Source organism: Phlebotomus papatasi, chromosome 3, assembly GCF_024763615.1.
Source record: "Phlebotomus papatasi isolate M1 chromosome 3, Ppap_2.1, whole genome shotgun sequence".
In the NCBI taxonomy this organism is placed as follows: Eukaryota; Metazoa; Arthropoda; class Insecta; order Diptera; family Psychodidae; genus Phlebotomus; species Phlebotomus papatasi.
In genome coordinates, this window is record NC_077224.1 from 71,001,627 (window position 1) to 71,024,250 (window position 22,624).

The 22,624-nt window shown below is 33.4% G+C and overlaps 1 protein-coding gene across 2 annotated transcripts in view; it reads right to left on the minus strand.

Moving 5' to 3' along the window:
• Window positions 1-22,624, minus strand: part of LOC129808206 (acetylcholine receptor subunit alpha-like) — a 170,362-nt gene that overhangs the window by 115,884 nt on the left and 31,854 nt on the right. For both annotated transcript variants that reach the window (XM_055857988.1, XM_055857987.1), the window contains exon 2: window positions 162-452. In XM_055857988.1, the coding sequence (XP_055713963.1) occupies window positions 162-210 (49 nt within the window). In that variant the 5' untranslated portion in view covers window positions 211-452. The remainder of the gene's footprint in view (window positions 1-161; window positions 453-22,624) is intronic.

Here is a 22,624-nt window from a genome sequence, read left to right on the forward strand (position 1 = left end):
TTCACCTGATCATGCGATGAACGAGGACGGTGAGAGATATAAGATGATTATATGAGTGATAGGTATAGACTAGAATTTGAGGGCATCAAGGCATATGCAGGAAATTATTACGTATTACAGGTCTCTCAGGGGGGTAAAATATTTTATCTCTCTCAACTCACCTGATAGGATTGTTAGAATCATGAGGATCACCCCTTGCAGCAACTTCATCTCATTTCCTTGGATTGCGTTTAATAAATTATTCGATTACCATCAATTTCCTCAGTTCTTCCTCAAACCCGCACATGAAAAAGCACTATTCCATGAGTTTCAGCCTCTACTTTCAGGTGACTCCACCCTCTCCTCGAGCACTGGCTTTCGCTTCCTCTCAGCTGTGGCTTCCGCCGTCACGGTCAGGACGATATCATTTTCCTGCCGCCTTAGAAACACCATCATCCGGAAAATTATTTCATCTGCAAGAAAATGAAGAAAATTAATTGAAAATTGTGAGTGAGACAATGTGTCACAAATTGTACAAAAAATTAATTGGCTCAAAAAAATCAATGTGTTCGATGAGAGATATAGAGAGGACCATTCCTAAATGGGCTAATAAGAATTTCGCAAAGTAGAAGTACCATTTTAAAGAGAAATTACCAATATACAGTTATAGTGTACACCAAATTATGAGAACCAGCAGCAGATGAGACAATATTTTGGTCAGTAAAAATTAAATAAGATAAGTAGATAATTAAAATGAAAATAAAATGTTTTAATGCCCGAAAATAGTAAAATTTAATGTTAAAATGTAAATTAAACAGTTATGTGCTGACCAAACCAAATTATTTAAATATTTCAGAGTTTTTTATTGTATAAAATCACAAAAAAAATTTTACTACCCAAACTTGCTAATTTACCGACCGAAAAATGTAATTTTTGGACAAAAGCCCTTAATTTTAATGCGATTCATATTAACTGTCGCTTATGAGCATTCTAAAGTGTAATTTGAGACTTTAAATAACAAAATATTTAGAGTTGTTCCACATATTGATAAAAAGATATACTTCACCACCTAAAATTTATTTAACTTTGACAATAGCGCGATTCATTATTATTCTTTTAATTTAAAACATAATAAGGCTTTGAATCAATTTAAAAACCATTTTTTATCTGGCCAAGTCTATACTTTTTTTAATAAATAGATCATCCTAAATATTAAGTGAATCAGAAGCATAAATTCTACTTAATAAGGCTTATTAGCGACTAATGTGCAAGGCATTAAAATTCTAATGCGCAATTGTGAAACCAGGTTAACTTAAAAGCTTGTTAGCTTTCTTAGTTGACTGGCCTAGGGAGAGCCTACAACCAAAAAAAGAACATTTCCCTCGTTTGATCCTGGAGGTTAGAATGAACGCTGACACGGCGGTGGACGCATAGGAGGCAAGAAAAATCGAAAATAAGATAAAAATAAATTCAAATTCAATTCAATAATTTGCAGAATTCTGAAATATCACGGAAAAGCGTGATAAAATAATTAATAATTGTTTTTCTAACTCACTGATGAATAATTTATAAAGAACTAAATAGATACGAAAATGTATATACAAATAATCTTGCAATAAAATTTATAATAATTTATCTTTATTTTTGAGAAATGATGTGATCTTAATGTTTATGTAAAATGCACCTATGTAACACAGGGATTACTAAATGACTTAACAACCTTATAAGGACGTCATCACTACTTATCTATTGACCTGTTGACGTCTGACTAGAAAAATTTAAGTAATTAATACGTCAGGTCATGATAATATTTGTCATTACGTAAAATTTACCTCAATACGACGTGATGAAAATAGGTAATTTACATGTGGTAATCAAGAGATCATGGGCACTAAATAGGTCAAGTGGTAGAGCACCCGCTCTATGATATAAGTGTCCCGGGTTCGAATCTTCTTTAGGTCACCAGGAATTTTTCTGGCGTTAAAGGTGATCGGATTGCATCCAGTGAGCTTTTCACTGCGCTTGATTCCAGGGGCATGGGACTGACAACCTCATACCGTACAAGAAAAAATAATAAAATGCATGTCTGGAAATCCCCTTGCGGGAAGGCCTTGTTCCTTTATGAAATGTTGTGCCAGCATTATTATTATTATTATTATTATTATTATTATTATTATTATTATTATTATTATTATTATTAATCAAGAAGTCATAAATACGTAAATGTACGACCCACGTCATTTTGTGATTGAGTATATTACTTAACCATGACGTAATTTTGACGTCGTTATTACCAATACTTAACATGTTTCACTTTGAGATTTTCGATTTTCATTCCAGAATAAGAGGTGAAAATATCAGAAATTCGATTAAGAGAAATTTTGTGGCATTCAACGAAGTACGTGCCGGAACTTTTTCTATTTTTTTTGTTTTCTAATTATATAATTTTAATATTTTGCAAAACATAAAAACATCATAACTTTTTCAAAAAGTCATGCATTCTGCTGGGAGGTTGCATTTGAATTCCTAAATAGATCCGCCTAAGAATAATGTTAAGCCACGCGTCTTCCGAAGTTAGACTGTTCTTCAATAATGTTAGTACTTTTAATTTTGAATATTGAAAAAGACGATCGCGATATTGAAACACAATTTAAGTGAACTAGCAAATCAAATAATTAACCCTAAGCGCAACTTAAAGAGTTATGTCTTCTTGAAAATAATCCACGCCCCTTTGAAAGAAAGTGTTGCAACTCTCACCGATTGATTTTCAAATATACTTAGTTATATACTTTATATACTTAGTTATTTATTTTATTTTAGCCAGATAGAAAACCAAACAGCCTTATTGGCTAGGTTTTTCAAACCTCTCTCTGTGAGCATACCCATCTTCCCAAATAAGTGACCTACGTGCATATGTACGGTCCCGAAATATACAACCAATGAAGGGATTTTCCATCGTTTTCATCCCGGAGGTTGGAATCGACACTAAGACGGCGATGGCCGCATGGGGGGTGGGAAAAACAGAGATGATAATAAAATTCAATTCAATTCAAATTCAATTCAATTCAAATAAAGGGTAATGGGAATAACAACATAGTTATACTCGAAAATATCCCGTAAGGAGATTTCTTTGGCAATACAAAACATTTTGAGTCCACACAGAAAAATTTTGAATATAAATTTAAGAATATAAGACTCCGGGAACTTAAATTGGACGTGAATCGCCGAGGCATTTAAGCTTAGAAGCTCTGAGCAAATGAAATGGGCTAAAGTCCCTACCCCTTTCACGTTAAGAGATCGGGAGTTTAAGTTCAGAATTAGCTGAAAAATGAAAAAAAGTCTTGAGATTTGCAAATTACAGTTAAAACTAAATGATCAAGGATTTAGGATTAGGGCATTGGTATTCATTGGATGGGAGGGATGGGATTTGAAATTAAATTCCTGGGTGTTTCTGTTTAAGAAATTTCCATTTTTCTGTGTGTCCCTATTTATAAGAAATTAATTAAATTATTTAAAAATTTAATGTGAAAATAATGAAGTACTCTATTGGCTTAATTGGTTCTTTAATAAATTCTTATATTTTGTTTTTATTTTCCCTTAATAAGTGAATGTTATTAGAGTTTTTTTTTAATAAAGGTACGTAACGCACCATTGAACACGGGGTGCCACCATACACTGCGATTTTTTAATCGGATGTTCAACAAAAAATCTATAGGAATATATAGGAACTATAGGGATGCTTGGCCACTGATAATATTATCGAGATAGTCCAAGTAATTTAGAAATAAAAAATAGTTCTCGGTGCTACCCCATGTTCGGTGGTGCCCCAGTTTTCCCTACATTAAGGCGTATTTTATAAATTATTCTATAAATAAGCCACACAATATTGGAATCTTTATTAATTCAATAATTGAATTGAAATGATTGTGAGCTAATCATATTGTATAACAGCTTTTGGCGAATTTTATACTGCGAGTAGTACAAGAGTTCGAGCAGTACAATTAAATTTAATTTTACTAACAAATTTAATTTTTCTGTTTATTTTGGTTTTTATCTTGAGAAGTATAGTTGTTAAAAAACATCTTATCAATTGTTACCTTCTCATTAGTTAAATAAATATATCAGTAACAATATTTAAAAAAAAAATAGGGTTAAAGTTCTCAAGGAATATTCGAAAATTCTCATAATGTTGGATGAAAAATTTTAAAGCTTCGTAAGCATAATTAATGGTATTTGAGAATAATAAATAGGGGAGACTTTCAAAAGGTATTGGATTTTTTAAATGTGTGGTTAACATTAATTAGGAAATTGAGATCCTTAGAAGAGAGTTCATAAAAAAAGGTAATTAAAACCTGTCTACCAGTTTAACGAAAAATACCGACACTTTACTCCTTTTATTGTTAATTTTCGCAGATATACGAGAACTCAAGTTGTTCATCACAATTACTTGAGAAAAACCACTCATTTCTCATTGAGAACATGGCAAAGCTTAACACACTGAAGCACCTCCTTGAAAAATTTTCACGTTCCGTAGAAAATATTTCAAGAAAATTAACATCAGAACTTTCAAATGTATTTTAATTGCTTTTCAAATATTAATTTCTCAAGACATTAGCAATCCACTTAAATTCACATGATTCATATCCCCCACGCAATTTTATTTTCCAGAAGTTTAATATTCACACTGCACATGCCACAGAGAAACTTTAACCTTATTCAGGAAACTAAACGAAAAAACTTCTCATTGGCATGCCACCTTCAAAAGCAATGCAGGAAAAGTTTTTTTTTTGGGAACTTGAGCCAGTTTTGAGAGCTATTATGGTGGTTAAAAAGAGTGCAAAAGTGCAAAAGCACAAAATCTGTGCCAACAAATAAAAAGAATGCCCTCCAAATAATTTTTCTGGTCAAGAATATTTTCATGGATACTCCCTTTTGTCCTTCCCACGCTTTTGCACAGAATTTTAGCTATGATTGCACATAAGAATATCACGGATACTGTATTTCTTCGAATTAGTGAACTATCCCCAATTGATAAACCTAAAGATCCCACTCAAACTTGGATCCCAATGAAGGAATCACAACCAGAAGGTAAACTAATAATACCGTTTTGTCTTATTTTTCTGAGGAAAATTTTACGAATTTTTACAACCCTACAAAAGTTCATGATATGAAATATTTGCAGCGAAAACCACACACGATGATGCAATAGGAAGCAAAATCTTTGGATATTACACTTTAGAACTTTACTCACATTTTCTGCAACCTCCTATCTCGGTTTTGGACTGAATACCGAGGGGTTAATATCTGATAAAATATTAATTGATGGCCCTTTATTTGTCAGTCATTTTCAATTTTCTCAAATTCATAGCAGCAAATCAATTTCGGAAGCACAAAGAAAACTAAAAAATGCGTTTTCTAATTCATATCAATGAGGCAAAATAATTAATTACACATTGAAGAAATAGGGTAATATAGGTAACATTTAATTTGAAATTGATTAATTGATTACAATTAATTTCATGCTGAATTCAATAATGCCGGTAGCACTGGGATGAGACGTGATTAATCTTATTAGACGAACTTCAGACTAAAGACTTACGGCTGAGACATACGTGTTTTTCAGTCTAAATTCCTAAGACCAAATCCCGAAGGTTTTGAATTTGTGAGCAAAAAGCAATTTCCAATAATACAAAAATTTAGTAAAGCATAAGAAACAAAAAAAAGTTAAACCATACAGTAGACTCTCTCTCAATCGGGAATATGGGGCAAAATGTCATCCGGTTTAGCGATTGAATTGAGCGTCAAAGTCTTTGTAAATTCCACAAAAAGCGCTCAATTATAAAGAATCACGATAAAATAGGAAGAACTACAGCAATTTTGAGCGAATTATCTTCATAATTAAACGTGAAAATTGTCAACAAAATTTGTCGCCCGATTGAAAAAGAGCCGATTGAGTGAGAGTCTACTGTATTACTTAAAACTTGATGCCTTGGACTTATGGCTTAAGCCGAAAGATTACGAAATCATTATTTAGATTATAATTACGTTGAGCTGTTTCTCAGCTTGCTCGTAAGTCATATATATTCAACACATAAGTTTAAGGCCCATATTACCACGTAAGTCAAAGTCTGAAAAGATTAGGCCGTGGCTAAAATTAAGAACTTGGAGACTTACATAATCCGAAAATGGACCTAGGTTGATCAACGAGAATAGTCAGCCGGAGAAAAATGGTGGTAAAGGATAAGCCCAAGCTAAGAGAAGCGCAGAATGAATCGACATTGAAGATCGGATCGTCATCCCAAAATTTAAAAAAAAAAAATTATTAAGGGGGGCTCTTCACGACCGTCAGTATTCCTCGGACCAGAAGGTTGTCGATCTATCCGAATCCCAAAATATAGTGCCATTTTTTGTAAATTATTCTATGCTTTTTGCCAATAACTTTTTGCTGAATGTAGTGCATAAGTTCATAAAGAATTTTAAAGTCGATTTTTTTCGAACGAAAATACCGTAGATGCGAATGACTTTCTCCCTTGCGGGTGACTTTGATACCCTCCTGATCATAACATCTTCTTTAATTCTAACGTTTAAAAACGGTTCTCACCGATCAAACATGTTACATCTGATCGGTAAAGACCATCCTTAAGTTCTAGAAGCAAAGAAAAACTTACGAAGAGGAGGAGGTCAAAGTCACCAGCATTTACGGTACCGTTGAATAAATAGATAAACTGGGTCCCGGTGAAAATCCCGAACGCCAAAATCCCGAAAGCCAAAATCCCGAACGCCAAAATCCCGAAAGCCAAAATCCCGAATTCTTAAAAGTGTCATAGCTACTCCTACGATTGTACCCGCGCTTGCTGGAGGCAAAGGGAAGTCTTCTGTGTCTTGGGAAATTATTCTAAACATTTTCCTCCATATAATTTCATCCCTATCCGGATTTTGAACATTTGGGATTTTGGGTATCGGGTTTTTGGCTTTCGGGATTTTGGCTGCCACCGGACAAACTATATCTAAGAATATACCATAAAACCTTCAGAAACCAATTCGAAGTATTTCTAAAGGTAAAGAAACAAAAGCAAAAGTGCAACTAAGAAATTTGCAATCGATCGGGAAAATATCCTAAAATTTGAAGCGTGTTGTTTTTCTTTTTCTTATTTTACAAAATCTTCGAAGTGGCAGAAAAGATTAGAAAAAAAGTTATTGACCGAATAAAACGAATAAGGCATATTCTCTACAGAATTAAATTGTCTTCTAATTGAACTGCATGATAAAGTCAAAATTTAATTTTTGGGTCCGCGGTGACCCAATCGGTCTTAAAGGGTTAAATAATTCAGTAAATGTTTAAGGTCAGGGATTGAGGTTTTTTGCATAAATTTCTTTCATCTGATCCTTATGAAATAGTCAGTGTCTATTTTGGCTTAAAATCCTGATTGAAACATAGATTTAGTGTTTTGTTCTTATCGATAAAGGCGCACCCTTGCAGTGACACCGGTTATAGGTTTTATTTCATTCTGTAAAATCATCAAATTTTAGTTGTCTTTATTTAATGAAAAATAGGATAATAAAACTAATTAAAACAAACTATTTCATAAACATAAGTTTGCGAAAGAGTTGTTAAAATATATTTTATGGATCTTATAGAATATTATATTATATGTTTTTAAATATTTTATAAATTCTCTAAAAACTACTCTATTTTTCATATTCCCCAGAAACGAAAATATATGCTAAAATTTGACAAATAACTAACATTTTCTCATTTGAAAAACCACCGAACTATTACGCTTATATCCTATTGTTTGCCTAACTAGAATATTTATAAGCTAAATATTAGTTTTTCATGTTTGACTTAGAAGCAAAAAGGCCCTCTCAGCTATTTGTGTGAAATATTCAAAATGTTTTTTTTTAGTTTTTGTTAGTTGATCCTCTCATCAGATATTTGCCCCTTGCTTTTTCTCTCAGTTTTTCATCTCCTCGACAAATTTCGCTCGAAAGCCCCCGCACACACCCGTTACACAAACCAATATCTATGGCTATCTGAAGGCAAGACACACTGGGTGGATTTGTGGGTGGACCTACTTTTGACTCTCATAAATTATGCTACCGGGAAAAGAGAATTGTGTTATGTTGAGGGTTTAAATAAAAATCTCTATGGAAATTCACTTCGTAGAAAAAACCCGGAAATACGCTTTTACTGCAGCTTTTTTTTAATGGCAAACACATTAACATAAATTATCAAACAACTAAATATTGAATAGTTTATTGCAAGTTATAAAATGTGTCTGATAAAAAATGAAAAACCACACCGTCATATGTCTAAGAACTTTCATTCTAACATAGAACCCGACTTTTATATTATTCTAAGACGCGCTAGATAAGCTGTTTTTTTTATAGCCAAGAAATATTAAATGTTTAAGGCTCGAGTTACGGTTTGATAAGAATGATAACTCATTCTTCAATATTGGTAGTAGAGATTGACAGCATTTTAATTCTTATAACTCACACAGAAATATTGTCGGTTGCATGGACCTCTGTCGTATCTGCATGCAGAATACGAAAAATGAAATGCAGATACGACAATGGTTTATGCAACCGACGATATATTTAATTCCACTTTTGACACCTTTCAATGCGTTAAATTTTAAAGCTTTTCACCCTCTCGTCCTTAAAGGGTTAAACACTCTGAATAAATAGTAGTTTGCTCAATATTTCTCTAAGGAATCTCAGTAATCTGCCCTGGCCTCCTCTAACCCTTTATTTTAAGGAAATTTTCATTTAAGTCCACTATCGGAGAATATCCACATAGTCTTAACTTCCTTTTTTGCGATCTATATTCAATTTATAGATTTCCCCAAAATTCTCCACAATATCATTGTGTTCTTGAATCGTTTTTTTTTTGTAATGAATTTTTAAGGTTAAAAGTTAAATTGCCCTAAATGGCTTATTTTATCAAGCAATTTCGCTACGATATGGTTTATTAGAAAGGTCTTCGAATTCTGCACAAGATCTAATCCAATTTAACCGGTAGTAAAAAGATTAATATAGGGTAGAATGAGGCAGTTTCAGGAAGAGTCAATTTCGTCTTTAGGAATTTGTTCCTGTCCTTTTTACACAAATTTGCTAGTGAAGTGAGCATATCTGAATTTTACATTATATCTTAGTTACAAAAATATGTAAATAACATGTTTTATCCTGCATTTCTTGCTTATTCTGGTTATAATATCTTGGATTTTATTATTATCGGAACACAAAGGATTACGGGATGCAAATTTGTAGAAGATAAACATCGTAAACCACAATTGAAAAAAATATATCCAGAAATCTTTTTAATGACATGATAAAAAGAGTAATAAAATCATTAAATTTTATTTTTTATTTTATAGCTTTAATATTATAATGATTTATCATTATTAATTTTGTGAATTGGGAATTTCAGGTCGGAAACGAAAATTTATTCACTATTATTATTTCCGGTGACGAAAAACATTTATTGCACAATAAAAGTGAACAAGATACAGTAAAGTATCTCAGCTGAAACCTGATTGAATTGTTTGAGACGAATAATTATTAATTCGCGATACATATTTGAGGAAAATTTAAATAAGAACGCAAAGAAAATAAGAGAAACGACAATACCTCAATCGATGGTTACAATATTGATATTACTATGGTAATTAAATTTGTTTAGTTTTTAGTTGTAATCTGTATATTTTAACTCATAGGATGACGCGATTATATTTATAATAAAAAAATGAATAAATTTGGGATGTAAAAATTCACTACAATAAAACCTTGCCAATATTTTGATTGTAGATGACTGACAGTTCTTCTTATTATGCAATAAATAATGCTTCCTGTATATTAATGTTTAGCATACAATCTGTGAAAAAACTTTACCACATTTCGCACCGTTTTGCTTTGGAGGTTGGTCATCAAAGCTAAGATGATGGTGTACTGACATGTCTAGTGACCTAAAAGAAGATGTATATCCTCTACACTCGTATCATAGAGCAAGTAACCACATGAATTGATAAAATAAATTTTGTTAAATTCCTGAAAGCCAAAATCCTTGACTTTCTGGTCCCGAATGGTTCGAAATTCTGAATAGCAAAAATCCTGGAAGCTAAAATCCCGAAAAACCAAAATTTTCAAAGCCAAAATCTCGACAAAGCGAAATCCTGGAAAACAAAATCCCGACAAGCCAAAATCTTGGAAGCTAAAATCTTGAAAAGTCAAAATTACGAATGGATTCATATCCCGAAAGCTAAAATATTAAAAAGTTCAAATCCGAACGCCAAAACCCGAAAACCTAAATCTCGAAAGCAAAAATCTTGAAAAGCCAAGATCACGAATGGGTCTAAATCGCGAATAGCTAAAACACTAAAAGTCAAAATTCAGAATGGATCGAAATCTCGAAAGCCAAAATTCCGAAAGCTAAAATATTGAAAAGCCGAAATCCGAACGCCAAAACCTGAAAAGCCGAAATCTCGAAAGCAAAAATCTTGAAAAGCCAAAATCACGAATGGGTCCAAATCCCGAATAGCTAAATGCCTGAAAGTCAAAATTTAGAATGGATCGAAATCCCGAAAGCCAAACTTCCTAAAGCCAAAGTCCTGGAAGCCAAGATCTAGAAAAGACAATATCTTGACAAGCCAAAATCCTGAATATGTGAAAATTCCCAAAAATGTGAAATCAGTTAAGGGGTCAGCCTGAAATATCAGATCATAAATTAGCTCTTTTTTTTTCAGGGAGAAAAAATACAAAATAGTGATCTAATGAGTAGTAATTCACTGAAGCCGATCATTGCAAAAGTTCCCAATTGGTCGGAAATGTGTAACTCATTGTCCTTGTATGACAAAACCAACTCTAAAAACTTTTCATTCGTCAGAATCATAAAAACAGAACCTTTTCCATAGATTTTTAAATGAATATTTTGGGATAAAATTTTGACATGAAGATGCTGTAAATTTTTTTTTTTTAATTTTCAAAGAACATTTAGGTTTAACTAGAAGTGAAGTTTATTGCGAGGAGAGTAATGCCCTAGACACACTTACGACTTAAGCCGAGAGACGTCTAAGTGGCAAATGATGGAAATGAAGTTTAATCATTATTTCGAATATAATTTTGAGAAGCCGTCTCTCGACTAATCCTTAGGATCTTTTCCGCTAATTCGTTAAAATTTAATTCGCTAAAAATCGTTGGAATGAAAAGAACAAAAAATGGTCAAGTTATAAATATTCGCCCGAACAAATATTTGTTTGACATTTGTTTGATTCCATCTCAGTATCTTCGAAAATAGTTAAAATTGGGTTTCAAGATGCTTTTTGTAATGTTTTCAGACAGTTTATATGCAATTAGAAAAAGTCGATTTTTTGATCTTCTAATTTAGGCTGCTCCCTTAAGTTGATATAATAATCGAGAATTTCCTAAAATCTTGTCCAGTTTTCTTGATTTTATGACATAACACAGCACAGGTACACCATTCCTCAATTTTGTACCATGTCAATGTGGTAACACAAAATTACATGGTCTCTATGAACCAATAAAAAATAAAGTTATTATTTTAAACTAATTTTGTGGGGTCTCGTGTTGAAAATAACTATTCAACATATAATTTTTTACTGCTCCAACACTTCAAAAAAAAAAAGGAATAAAAAGCACCTGAGAGGTGTTTGTAGCTCGGTTTTTATACTTCCCATTCTGAATTTTGTAACCTCTACCGACAAAAAAAAAACCTGAAGCTGAACTCTTCACGGAAGTAGAGTTTTGGGTGATAAGGAGGGTGAGACAAAAAGTTTCACCCCCGTGTAACGGGTGAATGGGGGAGAAAATTTACATATTTTCCATTGAATGCAGTCAGAGCTTTAGGGTGTGGGTGGTTGTCGGGCTGTCTGACGGGACAACAATGTAGGTCAAAAGATTCACTTCGTTTCAGCTCCATTTTCTCCCTCTATTTTTCGCAATTCCACATTCAAGATAAAAAAAAAGAGAAGTTACGAGGATATGTAGAGAGTGGATAAGAAAGTGAAGAACATCATGTACAAAACGACACAGTTCTAAACTAAAAAAAGCGAATTATTCTATCAAATACAGAATTACACATAAACTCTTGTAGTTGTTTTTTCTTAACCCCACCCATTTAACTATATCTTGTTTTTAGCTTCTGCAGACACGTCAATTAAATGAATTTTTTCATACTTTCATCACTGACTGAAAAATTTATTTATTTTTGAACTTCTTTTGCTTTCTTTTAGATGTTGAAAGATAAAGTTTCTCCTTTTCAACTACATCTATCCGTTGGCTGCAAAATATAAGGGAGACTGAGGCTAAGTAAGTGGCAAAATAAAGTTCGGTTTTGCAGATAATTTTTGTAAAAAAAAATATTTTAATTAAATTGTATTTCAGTGAATATAGTAAGGTGGGGTAACTGGATCGTTTTCCGAAGAGTGCTACTTAAACGCTTGTTTTTGGACTGATGAAATTCTTTTTTACTTCTTCTAAAACCATAGAATTATTCACTGTTTCATTCAGAAACATATATAAAAAGAATTATCAAAAATATTAAAGAAAATTTATAAAATAATGATAATACTGAAATAAGTCAGCATACACTAACTGGGTCGCCTTTTCGCTAATTCACTTTTAATTAAACCTTTAAAATACTTTTTTTTCACAAGGAAAAAACAATAAATGTTTTCAATCAACCAGCTGTCATTAGCGAAAATATCACTGCTAGAAAATTTTTAGTGATTACACTCACTTATTTAATGGATAAAAATATTATTTTTTGTTTTTCTCAAACTTGGATAGTTATAGTTACTGGTAGTGACTATATTACGGAAATAAAAATAAAAATATTATTTTAAGTGGATTAGTCATAAACGATCCAGATAGCAAAGCGCCCGGATTAGCACACTTGACTATATGTAGATGCAAATAAGTGGTTTGCTTAATATTCAAAACAAACCAAAACATCAAACTAATCTAATATTGCTCTAGTTTCCCCTAGCAATCCAAGCTCATAAAAACTTTACAAACGAGAAGAGAAAACATACTTTACAAACTTATACACAACACATCTCTACCATCCTGTCATAAAATCATTTAATTTTCATTTAACTTTTATGAATTGAGGATCACATAACGAAAATTGTTTAATATCATCTCTTGCAAAAGCAAGTCTTAGAAGAAGTTTCTCTGAGGACCAAAAAGTTATTTAAGAGCCCAAAAGGAAATTTAAAAAAAATCCCAAAACTTTTTCCTTATGCTTGTGGTAATGGCTAGAAATAATTTTTGGGCAATTCAGTGAATTTTAAATGACGATTGATGACAAACTACTAACTTTTTATGTGCTTTTCTTTAATTAAACTTTACTTGTTGCAAAATACTGAAGAAGAAAATCAATTGTCTAAATGTGTAAATTAAAGGAAAATTTTCACCATGAAATTTTCTTCGTCACATTAAAACAACAAGAAAATACATGAACTGTTTAAATTCACACGGATTCAAGCATTTCACAAATCTTACTTTGGCACTGTTCTTGCATGTGTGCATAGAATATTTAAATTGTTTTGAATTTCAGAGACTTATAGTTTGATATTATTGCTGTTTATCACTGAAACTCAGCAGAATTTGTTACCCTGAAAAATCAACTCTGTACCGAAATCTCGAGAATTTAAATGCAAAAACTTACCTGAATAATAAAAACACATTCGCTTTATTAGGAGAAGGCTTTCAGGCTTCGCACGCACTTTGGCTTCAATTATTTCATGTTCTTCCCATATTTATTTCATCTTAAGAAAGGAAAAGAAGGGTCATTAAAGGAATATGGGGAAAAATACGAAGTGTTGAAAGCCACAGTGTGTTCAAATCCTGAAAGCCTTCCCCTATTCCTTCTTTTAAATATTTACAGGCCACAATGAGGTGATTTTGAACAGAATCTAAATTGGAATTTTGAGATTTCCTTACAAGATTCTCCTTACAGTAAAGAAAAAAAAAGAAAACACGATGAAATACAAGCCTTACCGTGGTATCACACTAGAGAATTTCACATTAAAATTTTATTGTGATTCACATTAATTGTTGCTGATATGTGTCCTAATGTGCAATTTTTGTCTAGAGCTTTTAGAAATAGATTCATTCAGTGATAAAACAGTGGACTCGGATCACAAAAATTGGTTTAAATAGATTAAAATATCATAAATACGATTGATGATTAATGAGCAAAATAATGAGCAAGATTTGCTCATTAAATTTTCATCGGGTAACACTTTATTGCAGTCATTCAAGTAGTTCCTGCGCCACAATTTTCCCACCAGTTTTTTCGTGATTAAATTGTTATAAAAAGTGGTTCCAATACCTATTATTTATCGCGAACGAGATAGAGAAAGGACAAAAGACATTAAAAAAGATCGGTCAAGAGGATAAGTAAGAAAAAAGCTAAACAAAAATGTGTTCGATCTACATTTTATATATTCCTTCATAAACTTCTAGGAATTCGTGGTTAAATGAGATGGTGGCCAAATTAATTGAGGCTGTGCATCAGGAATCCGTCATTTGTGACTACAAAATGCCGGGAATACAAAAATATAGGCAACCGATCTGATGACTTTCAGTCATCTAGAGAAAATTATTATGTCCAAATTGCGTCCAAATAAATTATTGCGTTGTTATACAGATTTTCAACAAAACCATGTGAAGGTCGTGTTAGGAACTAATCACTCGCCCACATCCTATCCAAGAAGCAAAATAGCTGCCTTACAGAACCAAGTATTAAACAAGTCTTTTAGTGCACTTTTAAAAGACTTAAAGTTCGAAATTTCTGTTGAAATTCCTATAGAAGCCCTTAAGATCCTTAAGAGTGCGCCACTTTACTTATAGTAATCTCAGTGATGAAACCAAGAGTGTTATAAATAAATAAAAAGATTTTTTGTTCTATAGTGCCTTGCTTAAGGAATTCTACAAGACTATATTAAGAAAAAATTGTTTTTTGGGTAGTTCTCGTTTAGCGGGTCCTTTTGCACGACGTAAAAGTAGCGTACAGGAGGAGAACTTCCTCTTCTTCACTGAAATTACTCATTTTCATTCAAATGACTGAAATGCTTCAAAAACAAAATCATTTATCTAACAGCCCGGGTGTCATCGTGGCATTGAGCAATTCTAGCAATGTGTCCTGACTAAATTAGCGATTTCGAGTGGTTCTAGAAGTTTTAATGAGCAACTTTTCACTTTAACTTTAATGTGAAATTTTTTATTGTGATAACTCCGTGCAAAGGACCTCTAAATGATGATCTTAAGTCCTCAGTGTATGACAGTTTGGGATAAATCTTTACTATTAAATTTTACAAGCTAAATATTCTCGAGGATCAGCCCGTGTCTATGTTAGGCTTTAGATCCCAAATAGACTAAGGTTGATCCTCGAGAATATTTAACCTGTAAAATTTGGCAGTTTCTTTGCATTGTTGCAATTATGTTAGTTTTAGTTACCTAGTGGTTGTATTCTAGAAAGTTTCATTTTAAATTAATTACAGAACTTAATATAGAAGGACTATGAAGTTAGTAATTTTAAGTGGAGATACATAAGCTCAAATACTTTTTTAGTAGCATGGAAATGTGAACCTATTCCTCCCAAAAAGTAAGAAAAAATTGCAAGAGAAGAAACTGTCCCTTCATGAAATTGTCCCATCATTCCCTAATTCGATGAAGCAAATTTACCTAAAATACCCAATTAGGGAGAGGTGGGGCTATTTTGAGCTATGGGGCTACTTCAATATACGTTTTTCGGATATTTCTAAGAGGCACGGGGTTTTAACGTAATATAGTTTAGATAATAAATTGTGGGTCTAAATTAAATTATGATTGGGCTTAGTTTACTTTAGAAATATACGAAAAAATCGTATACCAATGTAGCCACACAGCCCAAAGTAGCCCCACACTGAGAAAAAAACGAGGGTGCGATTAACATTTTTTCCTCATAACTTTAACACTTTTTAGGTGTAAAAATATATCAACATTTTTTAATGTTAATTTTACACCTTATTAAGGGTAAAATTAACATGAAAAAGGATAACTTTAGCACCTAATACAACTAAAAAGGGTAATATTTACACCGATTTTGGATCAGCACTGCAGGGTAATATTAACATTTCCGGAATGTTATTTTAACTTTTTCGGATTTCTCTCAGTGCACCTCCCCTACCCCTACTTCATTTTACTCCAAGTAGGGTTAAGAAAATCGCATATCAATCAAAAAGGATTTCTACAAAGTTTACGAATGCATCTCATAAGCTAGATTGTTGTGAAAAATCTTCCCTAATTTATTGTGGTATAATCACAGCTTCTGTAAGCTAAGATAACCTTATGATGGACTCTTTCCTGAACAATGGAAAAGCTCTGCATAAGACTGGTGTTAGAAATAATGATGTGAAAAATATGTCTTCAGAGACACTCCCCTGGAATATTTCCATGGCTTAGAAGCGATTGGGGAGCAATTAAATGAACAAAACCTTCACTCTTCATGCAAATTCCATTGAAAAGAAATCGACCTAAATCCCCTGTAAGCCACCCTTTGGATGCCAATGCCAATTGACAAAGAAGTGGTGAACACAATGGTGGTAAAAGTCGGTCAAATTGTGCTAGAAAAGCGTTCAAACGATATACCAGGGACTTTCACACCATCCTGCATCACAAAAACTCTCTCATTTGGCGGAGGCTTGTGCGTGTTGAGAGATTTTCCTACTGCAAATTATGATTAATGACCGTGTTTTATCACCCACCACAACGTCATGTCAACTTCTTGCAAAGTTTTCCGAGAAAAAAACGTTAACATTCAAATCCTGTCATAGAAGAAAATGTGTTACGATTGTTGACACGAATTTTCTGGACTTAAATCGTGTTGTGTCACTGCACCAGGAAGATATTACTTGGTGAGAGAATCAGCTCTTTTAGCGGTGAGATCCCTGACTCAACATTCACTATTGTGAATTCGTATTCAGAGTTCAGACCTGTGAGAAGAATAACTGGAAGAGCACATTTCCCCATGTGATAATAAGTAATAAAATGCACCACCTTTAGCGCAAATTCTCCGGGAGCACGGAAGAAGTATTCATATTGTGGGAAGGCGCTGCTGTGCAATCAGATTAACTAAACAACGCAGAGAAAGAAAATGTAATGATAAGCCCAGATATTCTTATGACAGCTCAGATTATTTACAGATGACATAAGAATGCATGCATAACTCGAGGTGCTTGCGTCTCGATATTCTCTTCAATTGCGAGTTGAAGTTTGAGGGTACAGATACAGAATCGCGTCGTGCAAAGTCTTCCCGCCGCTATAAACGGATAAAATTAGGAGACGAGATAAGACGAAAAACGGCGAAAAACGAGACGAGAAACGAAACGAGAAACCGAGATGAGACCTAGATGGGCAAAAAAGACGAAAACCGAGACGAGAACCGAGACAAGAGACGAGACGAGATGAGAAACAATACGAAACGAGACGAAATATGAGACGAGAAAACTAGACGAGACAAGGTGAAACGCGACGAGAAAATAAGGCGAGACGAAACAAGACACGAGATGAGATGAGAAACAATACGAAACGAGATGAGAAACGAGACGAGGCGAGGCGAGACGAGATGACAAACAAGACGAAACGAAAAGAAATGAAAAATAAGACGAGACGAAAGATGAGGCGAGAAAGCAAGACAATACTAGACGAAACGAGACGAGAAACGACCCGAATAAACGAGACGAGAAAACGAGACGAAATGAGAAACAAGACAAAATTAGAAAAGAGACTAAACGAGACGTTAGATGAAACAAGAAGACGAAGAGAGAAACCAGGCGAAACGTGGCAAGAAACGAGAAAATGAACGAGGCGAGAAACGAGATGAGAAACGAAACGAGAAACGGGACGAAATGAAGCGAAAACGAAACAAGAACCTAACCGAGACGAGACGAAAATCGATCTTCAGCGCACATGATGTTCATGATCAGTGAGTGTGAAAATATGTCTCTGATAAAAATCGCTCGTAAAAGTTTTGTAAAATCTCGTTGGCCCATATAGAAAAGTAACGAGATGTTTGGCTACCCCTGTCGCCATAGGGATTTTCGTAAAATCTTTTCATTTTCAACAAGATATCTTGTTAATAGCGGATACTGCACATTTTTTACTAATAATATACAAAATCTTGTAAAAGTTTTGTCAGTATACTTTTTTTATTCACCAAAAAATGACGATTTTGTAGTCGGAAATGGTCTCTAAAGTCCTTTTTAACCATTTCCTGCAGACAGCATACCGGCGTATAATTGCTATATATAACATAAAGCATGAAAATCGTGATTATTATATCCACCAAATTGATAAACAATTTGACAGAAAATATTCCAAGACCATTTAGAGAAAGGGATAAAAATGAAAGAGAAAACGATATGTTTTGCAACGCCATCTATTGAGAAATTACCATAAAAACCAGATTTTGAGAAAACTTTTACAAGAATTTTGTTAATTAATTTTGGTGGATTCGGTTTTAACAGGAAATCTTGTTGAAAATGAAAAGATTTTACGAGAATCCCTATGGCGACAGGGGTAGCCAAACATCTTGTTACTTTTCCATATAAATTGACTTATTTTACAATTTTTTTACGAGATTATTTACGAGATATTTTTTTCAGAGTGCAGTCAAGTGTGCTAATCCGGGCGCTTCACTATCTGGATCGTTTATGACTAATCCACTTTAAATAATATTTTTATTTTTATTTCCGTAATATAGTCACTACAGTAACATAATATAACTATTCAAGTTTGAGAAAAAGCAAAAATAAAATTTTTTCCATTAAATAAGTGAGTGTAATCGACTCATTTCAATCTTGTACCAGCTGGGTTCTTTACTAAAAATTTTCTAGTAGTGATATTTTCGTTAATGACAGCTGGTTGATTGAAAACATTTATTGTTTTTTCCTTGTGAAAAAAAGTATTTTAAATCCAAAGGTTTAATTAAAAGTGAATTAGCGAAAAGGCGACCCAGTTAGTGCATGCTGACTTATTTCAGTATTATCATTATTTTATAAATTTTCTTTAATATTTTTGATAATTTTTTTTTATATTATGTTTCTGAATGAAAAAGTGAATAATTCTATGGATTTAGAAGAAGTAAAAAAGAATTTCATCAGACCAAAAACAAGCGTTTAAGTATCACTCTTCGGAAAACGATCCAGTTACCCCACCTTACTATAAGTGCAAAGTTTGGGCCCGTTCTAACGAAATCGGATCTCACTTCGACCCACAAAAACTGAGTTGACCACAAAATCTCAGTTAAAATCGCTTGATATAAAACTTTCGTTACTTAAAGCTTCATATAGCTTCCTCCTTACAAGCTTATCTTGTAATTTCGTACAAAATGCTTTGGCAGAAGATTGGCAGTACAAAAGGGATAAACTTCATAAGATGCTACCAAAAGACATTCTCCTGAGAGTTTAGATTCAAAATTTGTATATAATTCTAAATCAAAATTACACACATTGCTCTTTCTTTGAGTTCAGGCAATAAAGAATGATGACGGGGAGACAATGAGTCATAGACCTGACAAATAGAAAACTACCCATGTGTAAATTTAGTGAAACAATAACCATTCGAAATTGTGTGTTGATATTATATTTTGTTCAATCGACGAGACAACAATGCACTGGCTCTTCATTTAAATATGATTTTGCATTGGGAGTTTTGGCTTTCTGTTGTTCCAGAGAACATACACCAAAAATATCCAACAACTGAGCATTCCAAAAGTGCCATTATTATGGTGGATATACAGAACAGGAGACACAGAATTGTACTTGACATAGGCTATATGGTTTCAAACAACACTAGCGATTAATGTTTACGTTTTTCTGCTTGTTTACACTTCTTGTATAACAGTCATTTTAGCTCTTTTTCCAGTTTACAGAAATGCACAATTTATTGATTTTTTTTTGTGAGTTGAGGAAGGGAATATTTCCCTCAGGCTCAACTCAAGACATTCTGGCACGAATGTGGTTGAAATCACCTGAGGGAAATGGTATTTCCGATTAAAATCCCTTCTTTCATGGATCTCTTCCTAACTTCATTCTCAATCCATGGAGAAGACCATCATCGTGATGGAGATGAGACGACAAATACGAGTCAGGTGAAAAATCTAATAAACCCATGCCAAGAATCATTCAACTGAGCCAGAGCTGTAGGCATTCTGGATAAGAGATATTAGTTGTATGATTTAATTGTAGAATTCAAATCAAAATAGTCTATAGCAGAGGCGTGCAAGAACCGTTGAAACCGAATAAACGTCAAATGAAACATGTACAGTGCTGTCTCTCTATATGCACAGTTTGGGTACTTTTCTTGACAGTTCTCTCTCTGAATATGCACAACTTTTTTTGAAATTCCCAACGGTTTTTTTCTTTCTTTTAATAAAGTATCATTTTTTTTATTGTTCTAGAATTTCCCGTGTTATTTTAAATATAATATGAGACAGAAAAAATAAAATTAAGAAAATTAAAAACAAGAAAAATTAGTTACCAAGAAAATAATTTTCTTTATTACTTTGTCAAAATGTAAACAAATTGATTTTGAATGCAACCGACACAAAAGCTGTGCATATAGAGAGTGTGCATATAGAGAGACAGCACTGTACGTCAATGGTCCAAACGCTACTATATAAACTTATTTTGACGTTAATTCGGTTTCAACGGTTTTTGCTCACATCTGGTCTATAGAAAAACGCTCACAAAAAAATCACAAAATATAACCGCTAATTTTAGGCGTTCTCCTATAGGTATAACCCCTTAAGCAAAATAGTAATTTAGATTTAATTTAGATCACAAAACTTTTCGTATTACAAGATGTTGGAAAAACGTCTCTGCGAAGAAGGCTGAACGGATTCAAAGTGTAATTCACGGACGTCCTCTTTCGTGTTTTACGGTGCCCCGCTCCGGATCGGGAATGTTGAGGACAGGATGTCAGATTAAACGTTTTTGTTTTTCAACAAGAAAGCCCATTTATTTTCTGAGCTCAATGGAGTCCTTTTAATAAAGACAATACCTATGGGTATACTAGGGCACTCAATGGGTCAAGTGGTAGAGTACTCACTCTGTGAGGCAAGTGTCCCGGGTTCGAATCCCCTTTCACATCGAACAGACTGGGCTTTTTTACATGGTCATTGCTTTTTTACTCCTTCATTGCTTTTTTACATGTGGAAAAAATATTCAAAAAATTGAGGCATCAAACCAATTTTTGCATCAATTTGATCTTTTTCCGTTCTCTGAGACAATATTCTGTAAAAAGAAAATGATATTTTAGTAAAATTAGCCAAATTTAAATACCTTGAACAAAAAGCAAAAAGCAATTGCCCGGTCAATTGCTTTTTCTTGACAATTCCATATCACATAGTCCGTTAACATTCTCTATTTGAATTCACTGTTCGAAATTTCATCGACCACCATCGAGATCAGCTGATGCCAGGAAAAATCAAAACAAAGGAAATTTTACTCATAAAACTCTTGTGAAAACTTTTGAATTACATTTAAAATGAGTCTAGGCTAGTGAAATTAAAGTTTAGTATAAAATACATGTGAATAATGTGAATTACATTGTTTTGAACAACTGAAAATATTTCCCGCCTTGGACATTTTACTTACACTGGATGGCGCTGTTCTTAGTGAGTTATCTGATCGAAGAAAATGAAGGAGTCATATCACTTCTCCATTGCTTCTTTGAAAATCGATTAAAAGAGCAATGGCCCAGTCTGTTCAATGCTTTTAAGTCACCAGAGGGTGGATTATGTAAGTAAGTGAACTCGTGAATAATTCACTTGACAAATCAAAGTGAACATTTCACTAGTAAACCGCTAAAATGCGATTATGAAGGCGGTGAACGATTCACTTCACTCAGTTTTTTGAGGTTAGGTTTTTCACCATCATTTGATGGGGTGAAACTGGAAGTGAATGCAATTTTTAGTCAACAACATTCTTCGCCCGATTGAAAAAGAGCCGATTGAGCGAGAGTCTACTGTACAAAGGCTCTTCATTATCCGGCTAACGTGGGGACAAAATGACATTTAGGGTTTTTGAATCTGGTCAACGGTTTTTGTATTTTGTGCTGTGCGAATTTTTTTTCTGTCGATAAGCAACAGAATTTTCAGAAATTGTGTAGCACGATTGTGTGTCAAAAAGTTTGATAAAACGCAAATAACACATTAATTCATTCTGGACAAACTGCATGTTTTGTAAAAAACGTTTTGAATACATCAACCGCCAGTGTTTGGCAGCTGTCACCCGAGTATCGAAGTGCCGGATAACGAAGAGCTGAGTGCATCCAAAGGGGGAGTTTATGAATTTCTCTAGTATGTTTGACAGCTGTCATCTGGATCGGAAAGCCGTAATTCGAGTGGAAACACATTTTTAAATTCGATATTATTTGTCGCGCAAATATAGAGAATTTACAAAGGTTAGAATGGGTAAATGGGGTAAATGTGATACGGTGCTTGTTCTATGAAACAAATGATCCGGGTTCGAATTGTTGTGTGATAACTCTAGAATCACTTGACTATTTGTTCTCTCAAACTAACAACTTTTTTCCGCACACAACTCAAATAAACTATTGACAAGGGCAAATATAT